This window comes from Hemiscyllium ocellatum, chromosome 18 (assembly GCF_020745735.1).
Source record: "Hemiscyllium ocellatum isolate sHemOce1 chromosome 18, sHemOce1.pat.X.cur, whole genome shotgun sequence".
NCBI classification, from domain to species: Eukaryota; Metazoa; Chordata; class Chondrichthyes; order Orectolobiformes; family Hemiscylliidae; genus Hemiscyllium; species Hemiscyllium ocellatum.
This window is the reverse complement of record NC_083418.1, coordinates 42,134,849-42,151,403: the sequence shown is the minus strand read 5'-3', so window position 1 is coordinate 42,151,403 and position 16,555 is coordinate 42,134,849. Positions and strand designations below refer to the sequence as shown.

The 16,555-nt window shown below is 41.6% G+C and overlaps 1 protein-coding gene across 3 annotated transcripts in view; it reads left to right on the top strand.

The window, feature by feature from the left end:
- Positions 1-8,200: 8,200 nt before the first annotated feature.
- znf143b (zinc finger protein 143b) overlaps positions 8,201-16,555 on the top strand; it is a 98,081-nt gene continuing 89,726 nt past the window's right edge. For 2 of the 3 annotated variants that reach the window (XM_060838907.1, XM_060838905.1), the window contains exon 1: positions 8,201-8,285. In XM_060838907.1, the coding sequence (XP_060694890.1) occupies positions 8,249-8,285 (37 nt within the window). In that variant the 5' untranslated portion in view covers positions 8,201-8,248. The remainder of the gene's footprint in view (positions 8,286-16,555) is intronic. The other variant, XM_060838906.1, reaches the window with a different exon arrangement.

Genomic DNA, 16,555 nt, shown 5'->3' with positions numbered 1-16,555 from the left:
GGCCAAGTTTCTGGTATCCAGACTGGCTCTAATGCAATGAGGGGTACGTCGGGTTTCCAGAGATCAATTGTGTTAGGGGACTCTCCAGTCCAAGTCACAGACAGACGTTTCTGAGGCCAGCAGCAAAAAATCAGAATGGTGTGTTGCCTCCCTGGTGCCAGGATCAAGGATATCTCAGAGAGGGTGCAGAATGTTCTCAATGGGGAGAGGGACCAGCAGGAGGTCATTGTGCACATTCGAACCAAGGACATAGGAAGGAAAAAGATGAGATTCTGAAGGGAGAATATAGGCAGTTAGGCAGGAATTTAAAAAGGAGATCCTCGAGAGTAGTAATATCTGGATTACTCTCTGTGCTACGAGTTACTGAGGGTAGGAATAGGAAGACAGAGCAGATGAATGCATGGTTGAGGATCTGGTGTCTGGATCATTGGAATTTCTTCTGGGGTAGAAGAGACCTGTACAAGAAAGACTGATTAGACCTGAATTGGAAGGGAACTAATTGACTGACAGGGAGATTTGCTACAGCTGCTCTGGAGGATTTAAACTAGTAAGGTTGGGGCGGGGGGGTGAGACCCAGGGAGATAATGAGCAAAGATATCAATCTGAGAAAAGCGAGTCAAACAGTCAGGGCAGGCAGGGACAAAGCAGAGAACAAGGTAGGACTGATAAATTAAACTGCATTTATTTCAATGCAAAGGGCCTACAGGGAAGGCAGATGAACTCAAGACATGGTTAGGAACATGGGACTGGGATATCATAGCAATTACAGAAACATGGCTCAGGGCTGGACAGAACTGGCAGCTTAATGTTCCATGATACAAATGCTACAGGATGGGTAGAAAGGGAGGCAAGTAAGAAGGGGAAGTGGTGTTTTTGATGAGAGATAGCATTACAGCAGTAACGAGGGAGGATATTCCTGGAAATACATCCAGGGAAGTTATTTGGGCGGAACTGAGAAATAAGAAAGGGATGATAATCTTATTGGGATTGTATTATAGACCCCCTAATAGTCAGTGGGGAATTGAGAAACACATTTGATCTCAGTTATCTGTAAGAATAATAGGGTGGTTACGGCAGGGGATTTTAACTTTCCAAACATAGACTGGGACTGCCATAGTGTTAAGGGTTTAGATGGAGAGAAATTTGTCAAGTGTGTACAAGAGAATTTTCTGATTCAATATGTGGATGTACCTATTAGAGAAGGTGCAAAACCTGACCTACTCTTGGGAAATAAGGCAGGGCAGATGACTGAGGTATCAATGGGGGAGCACTTTGGGCCAATGACCTACATTCTATCAGGTTTAAAATAGTGATGGAAAAGGATAGACCAGATCTAGAAGTTGAAGTTCTAAATTGGAGGAAGAGTAATTTTGACTGTATCAGGCAAGAACTTTCAAAAGCTGATTGGGGATAGATGCTCACAGGTAAAAGGACGGCTGGAGAATGGAAAGCCTTCAGAAATGAGATAACGAGAGTCCAGAGAAAGTTCCTGTTAAAGTGAAAGGAAAGGCTGGTAGGTTTAGGAAATATGGGATGACTAAAGAATAGAGGGTTTGCTTAAGGAAGAAAAGGAAGCATATGTCAGGTACAACAAGATAGATCAAGTGACTCCTCAGAAGAGTATCAAGGCAGTATGAATATACTTAAGGGTGAAATTAGGAGGGCAAAAAGGGGACATGAGAGAGCTTTGGCAAATAGAATTAAGGAGAATTCAAAGGGTTTTTAAAAATACATTAAGGACAAAAGTGTAACTAGGGAGAGAATAGGGCCCCTCAAAGATCAGCAAGGCAGCCTTTATGTGGCGCCACAGGAGATGGGGGAGATACTAAACGAATATTTTGCATCAGTGTTTACTGTGGAGAAAGACATGGAAGATATAGAATGTAGGGAAATAGATGGTGACATCTTGAAAAATGTCCATATTACAGAGGAGGAAGTGCTGAATGTCTTGAAACACAAAGGTGGATAAATCCCCAGGACCTGATCAGGTGTACCCAAGAACTCTGAAAGAAGCTAGGGAAGAGATTGCTGGGCCCCTTGCTGAGATATTTGTATCATTGATAGTCACAGGTAAGGGGCCAGAAGACTGGAGGTTGGCTGATGTGGTGCCATTATTTAAGAAGGGTGGTAAGGACAAGCCAGGGAACGATAGACCAGTGAGCCTGATGTTGGTGGTGGGCAAGTTGTAGTAAGGAATCCTGAGTGACGGGATGTACATGTATTTGGAAAGGCAAGGACCGATTATGGATAGTTAACATGGTTTTGTGTGTGGGAAATCATGTCTCACAAACTTGATTGAGTCTTTTTGAAGAAGTAACAAAGAGGATTGATGAGGGCGAGCAGTGGATGTGATCTATATGGTCTTCAGTAAGGCATTTGACAAGGTTCCCCATGGGAGACTGGTTAGCAAGGTTAGATCTCACGGAATACAGGGAGAACTAGCCGTTTGGATACAGAACTGGCTCAAATGTGGAAGACAGAGGATGGTGGTGGAGGCTATTGCAGCCTAATCAGTGGCTTCTTGTTCTCTGGCTTTCTGAGCAGCTTGATCTGCTGCCTGGTTTCCTTTGAGTTTTAGCCAACTTGAACTCCTTCTTGCTGGCTCCTTTTAATGGGCTTTATTACTGGCCATGTTGGGGGATTAGTTGTACTTGTGTTTGCTTTCAAGATTCCCTGTGTCACTAGTCCTTTTGCTATCTCCACAACTGCTTTTTCTACTTCGAGTTTTATTGGCTTTTGCTGGTGGGGCTTATGCTCTGGTCCGGGAACGACGGTTGGAGGAAGAGCGCCTCATCTTCCGCCTGGGAACCCTCCAACCACAAGGGATGAACTCAGATTTCTCCAGTTTCCTCATTCCCCTCCCCCCACCTTGTCTGTCAAATCCCTCGAACTCAGCACCGCTTTCCTAACCTGCAATCTTCTTCCTGACCTCTCCGCCCCCACCCCACTCCAGCCTATCACCCTCACCTTGACCTCCTTCCACCTATCGCATCTCCATCACCCCTCCCCCAAGTCCCTCCTCCCTACCTTTTATCTTAGCCTGCTGAACACACTTTCCTCATTCCTGAAGAAGGGCTTATGCCCGAAACGTCGAATTTCCTGTTCCTTGGATGCTGCCTGATCTGCTGCGCTTTTCCAGCAACACATGTTCAGCTCTGATCTCCAGCATCTGCAGACCTCACTTTCTCCTATATGTTAACTAAACCTGTATCTAACTTTGTTTCTGCCCAGCTCCGGGAACGGAGGCGCAGATGGCTCCTCGTCCCCCTTTTTCAAGATTCTTGTCCCTACTAGTAACTGTAGCCACTTTAATAGTTTCAAGGTGATTTATAACTTTCCCAATATCGGTCTTTGACAATCCTTTCTGGGCCAAATCAATTTCCCTTTTGCATAATCAATTAGAACATTATATTCTCTCATGAGATCATTGCCTGTTATGGTGCCCTCATTACTTTAGCATACGTAGAATTTCATGGGGCTATGAGGGTAATTTACTTCAGTCAGCTGGTGTTTTATCCCCTCCTACCCCAGTTAAGTAAATCATTTTATTTGTATGGGGTAAGGGTAAGTTTGTGATAGATATGGCGATCCTGTGTCCATGATCATTTCACATTTACTCCCTCCTATTTCTGCCGGCATGTAAATTCTCCCTCCTCCCTTATCGTCAAGAATGGGGGCAGCTGGTTGTCTTCTCTGCTGACCTTGGGACTTCTGCGGTTCCGTAGTGTTCCGTGTGGTGTTTGGGGGTGCCCCATGCTTTTCCCATCACACTATTCTGTTGTGCTGACTGCAATATTTTACATTGTTCCCTGCTTTAACTCTTGTATTCTGTCCTCCAGCTCTTTAACTTGTTCCTGGTCCTTTCTCCAACTACTCGTGGATGCACACACTTGTTCAATTAGACCTGCTAATTGGTCCACTAACATTACCCCAATCTTTTTAGTTTTATTCCGTTTCTGTTTATCTATCCACTCTCTCTATTGTGCTAATATCTGAGATGGATCCCAACCCCTCTTCTTCATTTGCGCTGTGAACCTTTGTCTATCTGCCTTGTATTTCTCAACAAGGGAACCTGCAATATACCCCCTTAAAACTTTGATCTGCCATTGAGCAGATTGTGTACCCCAGATACCACCAGTAAAGTATTTCTAACCAGTGGGGACATCTCTACCCCCTGACAAATAATACTGTCCCAGCACCGTCCATAAGCCTGTAGCAGCCTCCAAGCAAGGTGTGCTCTCTACCAGTGAAACCTCTCTACCCTCCCAGCCACCACGACTAGTCAGTACCTACCAGTTGTGTGGGAATGCTGGCTGCAAGAGGGTGTGCTCTCTACCGGGACTCCTCTACCCTCCCGGCCACCTCTACTGTTCCAACATATCCCAATAGGCCCAGACACCTACCTCTAGCTTGGAGTGCTCTCTACCAGTGGGACTCTCTACCCTCCCGGCCAGCACCATGATTCAAGCTCTACTAAGGACTAACAGGATATCATGGTACTCACAGTGTTCATGCTCCCCACCTTGGCAATGTGCGATCCACTGAGATATGGCTCTTACAAGCACCCAAATTTTAACTTAAACTCTAACTGGACTCTGTTGTTTGACCCTACAAAGTCCAATGTTACCTGACATTGTCACTTGGGCTTCAATTCCCACTTCAAATCCTAACCTTCGCGTTGGGCAGGCTACCCCTCTTAACAACCGGTTTAAGGCAGGGGTTTTGAGACAGGCAGTACCTTGTTTTTCTGGCTGATTCAGCACAAGCAGCAGGTCCTTACAACAGTTAATACAGTTAAACACTTATTCTCCATAGACATGCACTTAATTTTTTTAAAACTCAGTACTGTTAGACATTACAATTGGTATACCCTTTAAACTGTGTCTTTGGCCCGGTCTGACTCTTCCCGTTTGCGGGTACATATTGGTTCTTACCCGGCTCCCTGATTGTGGCCTTCGACCAGTGGATCAGTAATAAGAACACTGCTTGCAGAGCCAATTGTTGTGGGAAAAATCACCAGCCTCGGAGTCATAGTTGGGTTTCAACAACAGAGTTTATTGAACATTTAAACACCGGAGCTCCGAGGAGAGAAGGACACCAACAGCACAGTGATCAGCCAAGAGTCTTCTCTCTATCTGGATCTCATGTTAAGATACTTTTGTACATTCATATACCCATCCAGATGCCTCTTAAGTGTTGCAATTGTATCAGCCTCCACCTCTGGCAGCTCATTCCATCCACGTACCACCCTCTGTATGAAAAAGTTGCCCCTTAGGTCCTTTTTATATCTTTCCCCTCTCACCCTAAACCTGTGCCCTCTAGTTCTGGGCTCCCCCACCCCAGGGAAAAGACTTTGTCTATTTACCCCTATCCATGGCCCGCATGATTTTATAAACCTCTATAAGGTCACTCCTCAGCCTCTGATGCTCCAGGGAAAATAGCCCCAGCCTATTTAGCCTCTCCTTATAGCTTAAATCCTTCAACCCTGGCAACATCCTTTTAAATCTTTTCTGAACCTTTTCAAGGTTCACAACATTCTTCCAACCAGAACTGCACTTATGTGGAAATTCAAATACATCTACTGGCATGCACTTATTTATGCTGCTTGTTACCTCCTCAAATAATCTAATAAATTTGTTAGGCTTGATTTACCCTTTATGAAGACATGTTGACTGTGCTGGGGTGGGGGAGTCCAGACCTAAAGGGCATAGGTTTAGAGTGAGACGTGAAAATTTTAAAAGGGACCTAAGGGGCAACTTTTTCACACAGAGGGTGGTGCGTGTATGCAATGAAATGCCAGAGGAAGTGGTGGAGGCTGGTACAATTATGACATTGAATAGGCATTTGGATAGGTATATGAATATGAAGTGTTTACAGGGTTATGTGCCAAGTGCTGGCAAATGGGACGAGATTAGGTTGGGATAGCTGGTCAGCATGGACGAGTTAATAGATAGACAATAGGTGCAGGAGTAGCCATTCTGCTCTTCGAGCCTGCACCACCATTCATTATGATCATGGCTGATCATGCTCAATCAGTATCCTGTTCCTGCCTTATTTCCATAAACCTTGATTCCCTTGATTTAGTTGGACTGAGGAGTCTGTTTCCGTGCTGTACATCTTCATGACTATGACTCTATGTAAGTGCAGAAGTAGGCCATTCAGTCCATTGAGTCGAGAGTGTGGTGCATGAAAATGAAGGGGTTTGCCCGAAATGTCAATTTTCCCCCCTTCGGATGCTGCCTGACTGGCGGTGCTTTTCCAGCACCACACTCTCGACTCTAATTTTAAGCAGCTGCAGTCCACACTTTCGCCCATTCAGCCCATTGAGTCAACTCTGTCATTCAATGAGATCACAGATCAGATAATCCTCAACTCCACTTTCCCTCCTTTTTCAGATAAATCTTGATTCCCTTATTGATTTTAAAATCTATCTATCTCAACTTTCCATATACTTAATGATCCAGACCCAGCAGCACTCTGCGGTAGAGTTCTACAGATTCACTACCCTCTGACAGGAGAAATTCCTTATCTCTTAAATATGTGACCCCTTTCATCCGCCACAAAGGGAAACAATCTTTCTGCATCAATCCTGTAAAGTCCCATAAGAATTTTATGTTTCAATAAGGTTGCGTGTCATTTATCTAAATTAAACAAGTACAGACAGGCCTAACCTACTCAACCGCTCCACAGATTATGTATTTACAAATACTGTGGTATTATCCTTTGGAAAAAATGTTACATTACAATGACAGATGTACCACTTAAAGCAAAAGCCACTCATTACAAAAAAAAACAAGTTCAATTCCACCGAAACACTGTAGGAGACTGATGATAGTGACCTGTGTGATAGAACGTTGGCCAAAGGTGACTTTAGGCAAAGGACCTAAACAAACTGTGGGCAGCATGGTGGCAGTGGTTAGCACTGCTGCCTCACAGTGCCAGGGACCTGGGTTCAATTCCTGCCTCAGGCGACTGTGTGGAGTTTGCACGTTCTCCCTGTGTCTGCGTGGGTTTCCTCTGGGTGCTCCGATTTCCTCCCACTCCATTGAATTGGCAATGCTAAATTGCCTGTAGTGTTAGGTTAGGGGTATGGGTGGATTGCGCTTCGGCGGGTCGGTGTGGACTTGTTTGGCCGAAGGGCCTGTTTCCACACTGTAAGTAATCTAATCTAAACTGGAAGACTGTAGACTGAACGTAAATGGTCTGGTAAGCAATTGCTAATCAAGATCAAACTGCATCGTGAGCAGCAAATACAATATACAAGTGTATGCTTTTAATTTAATCTTTTTTTGCATTCATCAACAACTCTGTAGATTATTGCCTTGTCAGTCACGGCTCAGTGAATAGCAGCCTTGCCTCTGATTCAGAGCTCTGCATATTTAGGTCTGCTCTGTGTCTCCATAGATGCTGACTGACCTGTTCAGTATTTCCTGCTGTTTTCACCCCGAATGTCCACTATGGTGCAATTTCGACCTGACTTTATTTCAGCTTTCCATTTTAAATAAAATCGTTGATTTTTTGGGGATGAAAATAATCATACGAGAATCCTTAAATTATTGTTCAAGACAGCAGGAACTCAATATTTTGTTTTAAAATGAATACCCGTCGAAATATTCTTTCTTCGGGGAGAGAAAGAGTTGAAATTGATTTTATTCTGTGATATGTTTCCCTGGGTGTCAACAGAGAATGAACTGAGAGCTGGTGCAGTGGCTCAGCAGTCACTCGGGGGCGCCATCCACACGCGTTCAAACAAGCAACGACGGTTACAAACAGGCGGTATTAGGCCAGTGGCCGCTGACTACAGGCGTACTGCTCTTTCTTCCTATTAAATTCTCCATTTAAAAAAATGTTCCTTGCGGTTTTAAAAAACGAACTCAATTCAGTCACTGCTCGTCATGCTACACAGAGGAAAATGGCGTCGGTAGGTACCCGGGAACATGAATACCATCTCCATCGTGAACCCTCCGTTTCCAGCAGGGCCCGGGTAACGGAAGATCCTAGTGACGCTCTTGTGATTGACGTGGCAGCTGAGCAATGACAAGCGGGAGCGGGCGGGTGGGCCGTTGGCCTTTGTCCAATAGGAATGCGGAGTGGGTGGAAGCGGGAGCTGTCAATCAGAAGGTGCTGACCAATGATCGGTGTTGAGGGGCGGGATGCTGTGGGCATTCAGAGTGAGGGGCCGCTTGCACTCCCTCCCAGCCTCCGCCTCCCCGCCTGATCTGTGTCTCTCTGTTTCCGTTCCTAGTGCATGGTGGGCGAAGGGAGGAATTGTTGGAAAAAAAGAGGTTAGTAATTTTTTTTTACCCAGTATGCCCTATTTCTTTTACCCAGATCAGCCAAGGTTTTAGTTGTGTGGGGTGGAGGGGAAAAGTGTCGGTCAGGCAAAACATGGACTCGAGGGTAGTTCGGTTACCGTTTGGAAGTTAGTTTCTTCTGATAGATAATTAACAGTCGCTTCCCTCTCTCTTCCCACCCGCCCGCCCCCCTTCCTCTCCTTGTTGTTTGGTGCTCGGTACATTTTCAAATTTATCGCACGTTAACTACCAACCGTAGGAGCTGAGTGGATGTTGCTGTGAACCGTCACTGACCCTTTTTATTTATTGCACATTTTTTTCCCACATTTTCCTCACCACAAGGACTGGCTGGCTTTTCTAACGGGACCTTTATCAAGTTGACAGTAAAAAACAGTTTAACCGTGATATATTGTTTTGGATTGTTACCTATTGTGCCCATATGAGTTGGCCGGGCTCTCTTTTGAGAGAGCTGCGAATGATGTTGAAGAGAAATACATGCAAGAGGTGTTGGTTAATGTACACTTTCTGCCGACACGAGAAAAGAGTTGTTTGGGTGTAGGGTTCTGAAGCCGAAAGAGTAGCCCTTTTTGTTCCAGGTATTGATCTGGATTGCCATTAGTTTCAGCTTTCGTTCTTTCGTACATGCAGTTTCAAGATCTATATTGTTCAAAGTAAACTCCCTTTTTCGTTTATAATGACAACAGTTGGAAGTGACTGAAACGCTTATTAAAACAGGTTGTTGAACATTAAATCCTAACTTTGCACTGGAATGTATTAAAAGCTTTTACAATTGTTCTTTCTTTACCACGATTGGCCACATATCGATGTTACTTTCAGTAAATTGCATATATCTTGATAACTGATTTTTTGTTTAATCCCATGAGTAAATTAAAAACTTATTAATAAGCATAAAGCAAAGGGTTAGTATACATTAAACACTCACCATAAAGGAAAAAAAGACCAATGTCTACCAGCGCCTCTGTGTTACAAACTAACTTTAATAAGAGATGCTAAATTGAGTATTTGTAATTTAAAAATCTTTCTCTTGATACTATTGCAACTCACTGGATGAGTGTGCTGGAAATCAACCCCTTCTCTGACCCAAGCCATCACAAAATCTAATATAGAGAACAGAGAGAGAGACATTCCAAAATATAGGAAATTAGTTTTAAAAAGTCATTGGAATCAAAAAAAGTACTAAATGTATTTATGTACAGTCTAATATTTTGATACTTACGTGTATATTTTCTCTCTGTCTGAAAATACACCTAATAGATTGGATTGCCTAGTCCATTTGTTTAGGCTGTCACCAAACTCCTCTACCACAGAGTGTAAATTTAATTGGTTGGTTTTAGACTAGATTCCCTTCGGACCAACAAGTCCACACCGACCCTCTGAAGAGTAGCCCAACCAGACCCACTTCCCTCTGACTAATGCACCTAACACTAGGAGCAATTTAGCATAACTAATTCACCTGACTGCACATTTTTGGACTGTGGGAGGAAACCGGAGCACCTGGAGGAAACCCACGCAGACACTGGGAGAATGTGCAAACTCCACACAGCCAGTTGCCCAAGACTGAAATTGAACCTGGGACCCTGGTGCTGAGAGGTAGCAGTGCTAACCACTGAGCCACCATGCTGCTGCTGACATCAATGGAATTGTGCAAAATAAATTTGATCAACCTTGATGAACCTGCTTTGGAAATGGATCTGCTGTTAAAATCTACTATCAAATTTACTTAAATGTCTAAAGATTTATAAAGGAATAAATACAAAGATATTTCCACTTACAAGGAGACAAAAACTTCAAGCTGTTACTAGTATAGTCAGTAATATGTGGAACATTTATTTATAAAGATACTACAGAAAAATATATAGAAGCCAAAAATATAAAGAGTAGCATGGATTTCAAATGGGAAAATCATGCTTGAACAATCTTATCAAGTTAACAACCAAAGGAATGTTAGATAAAAGCAATGCAACAAATGAATGATATCTGGACTTTCAAAAAGCCTTTGATAAAGTCATAATGAAATCAAACTAAACATTGAGGCATATTTCTGCAATGATGGAATTATAAAGCAGTGAAGTTATGTTAAATTTGAATCAGTCTTTTATTTCTTAACTTGGAGTACTGTGCACAACTTTATCTCCATAATTGGAAAATATATAGGGGAATTGGGGAAGGTTCAAAAAGATCCAGAGGGATTCTACAAGAACTGAGTGGATATACTTATGAGGAAAGGTTGAATAATATAGTTGGACTCAGATAAATCCAATTGGAAATTTAAGAGAAGTTTCTTTACACTGGCAATGTGAGATGTGCTCCCAAAAAGGATTAGTGAAGATGAAAAGCATAAATACCTCAAGGTGAAGCTAGTTACACATGAGGGAGAAAGAATATTTGAACAGGGTTAGAAAATATAGGATGGGAGGCAATTCACATGGAGTATAAATGTGCTATACACTTAATATATATTATCTGTCTTCTACAAAACTGTCTTTGCTTGGTTTCACTCATCCTTCCTAATACTCTGGAGGAATGTTTACATTATGATAGCTGTTTTTCTCGCATTCCTTTTATCCCAGTGAGACTTACTCAAAAATTGATGTCATCAGATTAAATAATCTTCATATGAAAAGGTTTGGAGTAACAAGCAGTGATGATGATGCCCTTTGGAGTACTTAAGAATCCATTCTTGACCCCTTGTCTTTTTCTTCTAATCCAACTTTTTGATGATATCGTTCATAGGATGTGGTCAGTATTTTTATGTATTTTGATAACCAGTCATGGGAGTTTTTTTAGTCTCTCATGGGATGAAGGTGTTCTAGCAAGGCCAGGAATTGTTTATTTTTATTTGCCCTTAACATGATGGTGGTGAGCCATTGCCTTGAACCACTGCAGTTCATCTGGTGCAGGTATACCAGCAGCGACTATTCAGTGAAAGAATGGTGGTGTAGTTCTAAGCTAGAAGTTAGCACCACTGCACAGAGACCTGGATTCAGTTCTAGTCTTGGGTGACTGTGTGGAGTTTGTATGTTCTCCCCACGTCTGCATAGGTTTCTGCTGGCTGCTCCAGTTTCCTCCTTTGGTCCAGAGATTTGAAGACTTCATCGATTGGCCATGCTAAATTGTCCCATGGTGTCCAGGAATGTGTAAGGTGAATTAGCCATTGTAAATGTGAGGTTATGGGGATAAGGTGGGTTGCTATTTGGAGGGTCTGTGCAGACTTGATGGGCCAAATGGTCTCTCTGCATTGTAGGAGTTCCATGATTCTATGATGATATCCCAGTGCATCTGTTGCCCTTGACAATCTCTGGTTAGAGTTGAAGATTTGGAAGGTCTGTTGAAAGAAGCTTGGTGAGTTGCTGCAGTGCATCTTGCAGATGGTGTATATTGTTGCCATTATACAGTTGGTGAATGGAGTTAATATTTCAGGTGGTAGATGGGGTTCCAGTCAAGTGGGTCGTCCAGTCCTGGATGTTATCAAGTTTATTGAGTGTTGTTGGTGCTCAACTCATCCAGTCAAGTGCAGAATATTCCATCACACCCCTGACTTGTGCTTTGATGATAGAGAGGCTTTTGTGCACCAGAATCTGACTCCTATTCTCTTACCTGTAACCACAGTATTCTGGACAATGGTAACAACTCACCTTCCCCCCCACCCACCCTCAAAAAAAACACTTGTAGTGGGGGTTCAGCAGTGATAATGTTGCTAAATATTGGAGGTAATCTTTGCAGAGCACTTGCATGGCATTAGTTTTACTTGTGCGATTGGCATTTTATACTAAACCCCAAGTTCTTGTTTGGCAATAACTGACAAGAAGGAAAATAATTAATTTGAAAGGTAAACCATCAACGTTTATTGGACAGTTCTTAATACTTAGCATTCTGCTAGTGGAGGGACAGCATAATTCACAAGTACAATATGATCGGCCTATCCTTTCTCTGGAACCCTGGTTTCTTCAATCACAATATCCTTTAACATTTTAACTTAGCCAACTTTAATACATCTACAAATCACTTTGCAGCTTTAAGACTTCATCTTTAGTGTCGTGGTCCTTAATTGCTAAAGCTTCTAATCCACCTTAATTGCTGGAGCTACACACAGCTTCCAAACAAATAAAAACAAAATCCTGGGGATGCTGGAAATCTGAAATAAAAACAGTGTGCTGGAGAAACTCAACAAGTCTGGTAGCATTTGTGGAGACAGAATAAGAGTTAACCAAGGTGAGTATTCCCAAAATGATTAATATGTACTTTACTGATCCCAACTTCTGGATTTTTACGGCAATCCAAAATCTGAGATAATTACTCCGGCAAATGCCAACTGCTAAGCATGTGCTTTACTCCTAATTTCAAAGTTCTCCCATATAAGTATCTTCTAACAAATATAAGTATTTTCTATCACTCAGTAAATGCAAAAATCTTAGCAATGCATTCTATTTTACACCTTTTTTGTTGAAAATAATTTTGTAATATTTTAACCTAAATTTATGTACAAGTGTCAACAAAACCCACAATTTCTAAACAATTATTTCCAATTCTTGACTAATGGGAAAAATATTCTTAGCTTCTGTGTACTCTGACCACCTTGCTTTGATGGAATCAACTTGGCCACCATTCTTACTGCTAACCATAACTTGTACCTAAACAGGAACCCTTGGCCCCATCCCCAACCAATACTTCAGGGTTGTTTTTATAAAGCTGCATTCCAGTATCTGACACTTAGAAAGATGTACACACTAAGACATTCCAATTCTAAGCTTACAAATAGTACAATGTGACAACACAGATATCTCCACAAGATGATATCTAACACATGTCACTTATTCAGTTCTTGCTATGGGCTACGATGTATTCAGCAAACATCCTCACTTTGGACTTTATAATGTATAGGAGGTCATTGATGAAACAACTGAAGTTGAAACTGAAGATTGGAGTTAGGACAATATTTTGAAGAATTTAAATTTGTGTGTTCCTTGTGTTCTTCTGCAGTGCTGTTCTGGACCTGAGACATTTGACCCGCCCCAAGAGCCACAGCCAGCTTCCTTTCTTGGTAGACATGGTTCTAGCCAGTTTCCATCCTGATTCCCATTGACTCCAGTTTTGCTAAAATGTTTTGATGTTACATTTAGTTAAATGTTGCCTCGATTTTTATGTCAGTCAGTCTCACCTCACTTCTGGAGTTCAGGCCCTTGGTCTATTGATTAAAATTATAATGAGATGAGGAACTGAGTAACCCTGACAGAACCCAAACTGAACATCAATGAGCAGGTTATTGAAGTGTAAATTTCACTTGATAGCATTGTCAATGACACTTTTCATCACTTTCCATTTCATCACTGTTATCAAGAGTTGACTGATAGGTCGTTAGTTATACCAATTGGATTTGTCCTGTGTTTTAGGGACAGGACAAACCTGGGCAGAGTTGGAGTTATGTTGAAGTATCTTGGCTAGGGGGACTTTCAATTCCGGAGGACAAGTCTGCAGGATTATTGCTGGTTTATTCTCAGACCCTATATCATTTGTTGTATTTTGTGCTAACAGCTCTAATTAGATATCGTGGAAAGTCAGTTTTATGTTCAAGTTTGGCATTTGTGATGCTGGGGAGCTCAAGATGAGACTGAGATGGACCATGCAATCGGGACTTCTAGCTGAAACTATTGCAAATTCTTCAGATTTGTCTTTTGTACCAATGTACTGAGAACCCATATTGTTGGGAATAGGAACTTGATCTGATCAGTTGTTTAATTGTCCACAATGTGAGCTTTGATGTGACCTCTTGGTCATGGGATTACTTATTTCTGTCCGTTTTCTGCTGTTTAGCATTGATGTTGTACTTTGTTGTCACTTTACCAGTCAATTTCTCATTTTTAAGGTAGTCCCAGAAATAGTCCTGATATGCTTTTCTGCAATTCTAATTGAAGTTGAGTTAATAACCTAACTTGATGGTATTGGTAAAGTGCGGGATGTGCTGGGCCATGAAGCTATTGATGGTAATTAAGTACAATTCTGCTGCTGGCGATTGTTCACAACACCTCATGGGTGACCAGTTTTGAGCTGCTAGATCTGATGTGGATCTATCCCATTTAAATATAGTATTAATGCCACACAGCACGGGATAATATCCTCACCATAGACATCATGTCCACAAAGATTGTGATGATAATTCCTATCAATGCTGTTTTGAACAAATGTATCTACAGTAGTAGATTGGCGAGAAAGTTATCAAGTGGACTTTTCCCTCCCCACTAGCTGTAGGTCTAGTCTGCCAGATTTGTCCTTCAGGGCTTGGCCATTAATGGTACCTCTGTTGGCTATCATTGATAATTACAAAATTCTTCTTTGCTGTCTACTACACCTCCAATTTTACTAACTACACCTCCTTTGTTCACATCCAGATAATTTATATAAATGACGAAAAGCTGTGAACTGAGTACCGGTCCATGTGGCACACCACTGGTGACAGACCTCCAGTCTGAAAAGCAACCCTCCTCCACCACCCTCTGTCTTCTACCTTTGAGCCAGTTCTGTATCCAAATGGCTACCTCACCTTATATCTAACTTTGCTAACCAGTCTACCATGAGGACTGTCTGATTTTCAAGTCTGTGCCTGGGTGCTCTTCTCATTTCACCTGACAATGGGGCAGAGCTGTGAGAGCTTGTGATTTCAAACAACCTGTTAGACTGTAACCTGGTGTTGTGTGACCAATCTGACACTAACACCTCCACATCCCAGCCAACAAATGATGTCTGGCAAACTTCTCCGTGTTTTTTCTCTCCCTCTCTCCAGTCTACCAGAACAGTTCTAGAATTTGGATAAGTTTGATGGTTGGGTCAAAACAGTTTATTTCTACAGATAGTTCATCTATCTTGTGTGGACATTTCATGCATTCAAATAAAAAGCTTTTAATTTTCATTTCTTACTACTGTTCTCTGCGTGGACCTTATTCACTGATGAATACATGTATAGATAAAGATTTACCGATGAGCGGAGAAAGACTGATTGCTTGACTCTCCAACAACTTCAATCCAGAAGTAATTGAAAGAATGAGGAAGGAAGTTAAAAATGAATTATTAGTTCAAAGAATGAAATGCTTCGAAATCGACATTATCATATTCTTTAATGTTGAGTTGATTGGCATGTGATGTAAACTGAGGTGTATGGTGAAAGGGAGAGACTAAGACTGTGGAATTAATTCATTGCTTCAGAAAATGCTGAACATAAAAGGTTTGTAGACTCCTTTGTAGCTGTAAATGTGATTTCTGTGGTTTACTTTTTAAAAGTTGATCTTGGGATGTGAGTGACATTGGTAAGACTCCTTATTACCCATGCTTAGTTTTCCTGTGAAGGTGATGGTAGATGCTTGAACTGCTGTAGCCCTTGTGACAGTGAAATTTTCACAGCCCTGTAAATATGGAAGGAATGGTATTTAGAATCTAGCCAGAATGGCATGAAACTAGCAAACAGGATTATTATGTCATCTCTCATACAATCTCTTTTGCGTTAACAGTTGCAATGGAGGAAAGTTCTGTAAACTAATAATAACTTGCTACACTATGTCCAAACCTTGTGCAAGAGTGAACATTGATTCTCTAGCAAGTATGCTAATATCCATACTACTCTGTCTTAGTTGATATTGAGCTTCTTAAATGCTGCTATAGATGTACCCATCAAGGTTGAGTTTGTATCACAGACAGTTAAGAGCTAGAGAGGTTACAAGGTAACAATGTTTAGAAACTATCCACCTCCTGCCCTATATTTTAGCTATATTATTTTTTAATAAATATTTTTATTGAAAATTTAACATTTTTACAAGTTTACAAATAAAAAAACCCAAGTATAAACATTGATATACAATTAAATAACCAAAATCTATCAAACAGAAAAAAGAAATACTGAGGAAAAAAAACAAAACTCAACTAACTACTAATCTAACCTACGACTAACCAGAGTGTATGATTAAATCTCTTACATTATTCAGGGCAAAAAAAACCGACTGATAACACAGAAATTGAGTAGTGAGATACATACTCGGAATGTGTTAACATCGAATCATAACAAAACCCGTATTCGTGTGGGAGTCGTCTCCCAAGGGGCCCTGGACCAGCCAGGTTCTCCATCTCAATTAAATAAAAGCCCTTGTTAGGATGGCTGATATATCTGTATTTGTGTAATTCAAGAAGGGCTGCCATATTTTATGGAATAATGCGGTCTTTTGGTGCACCATATTTGTAAGGAAGTTAAGGAGAAT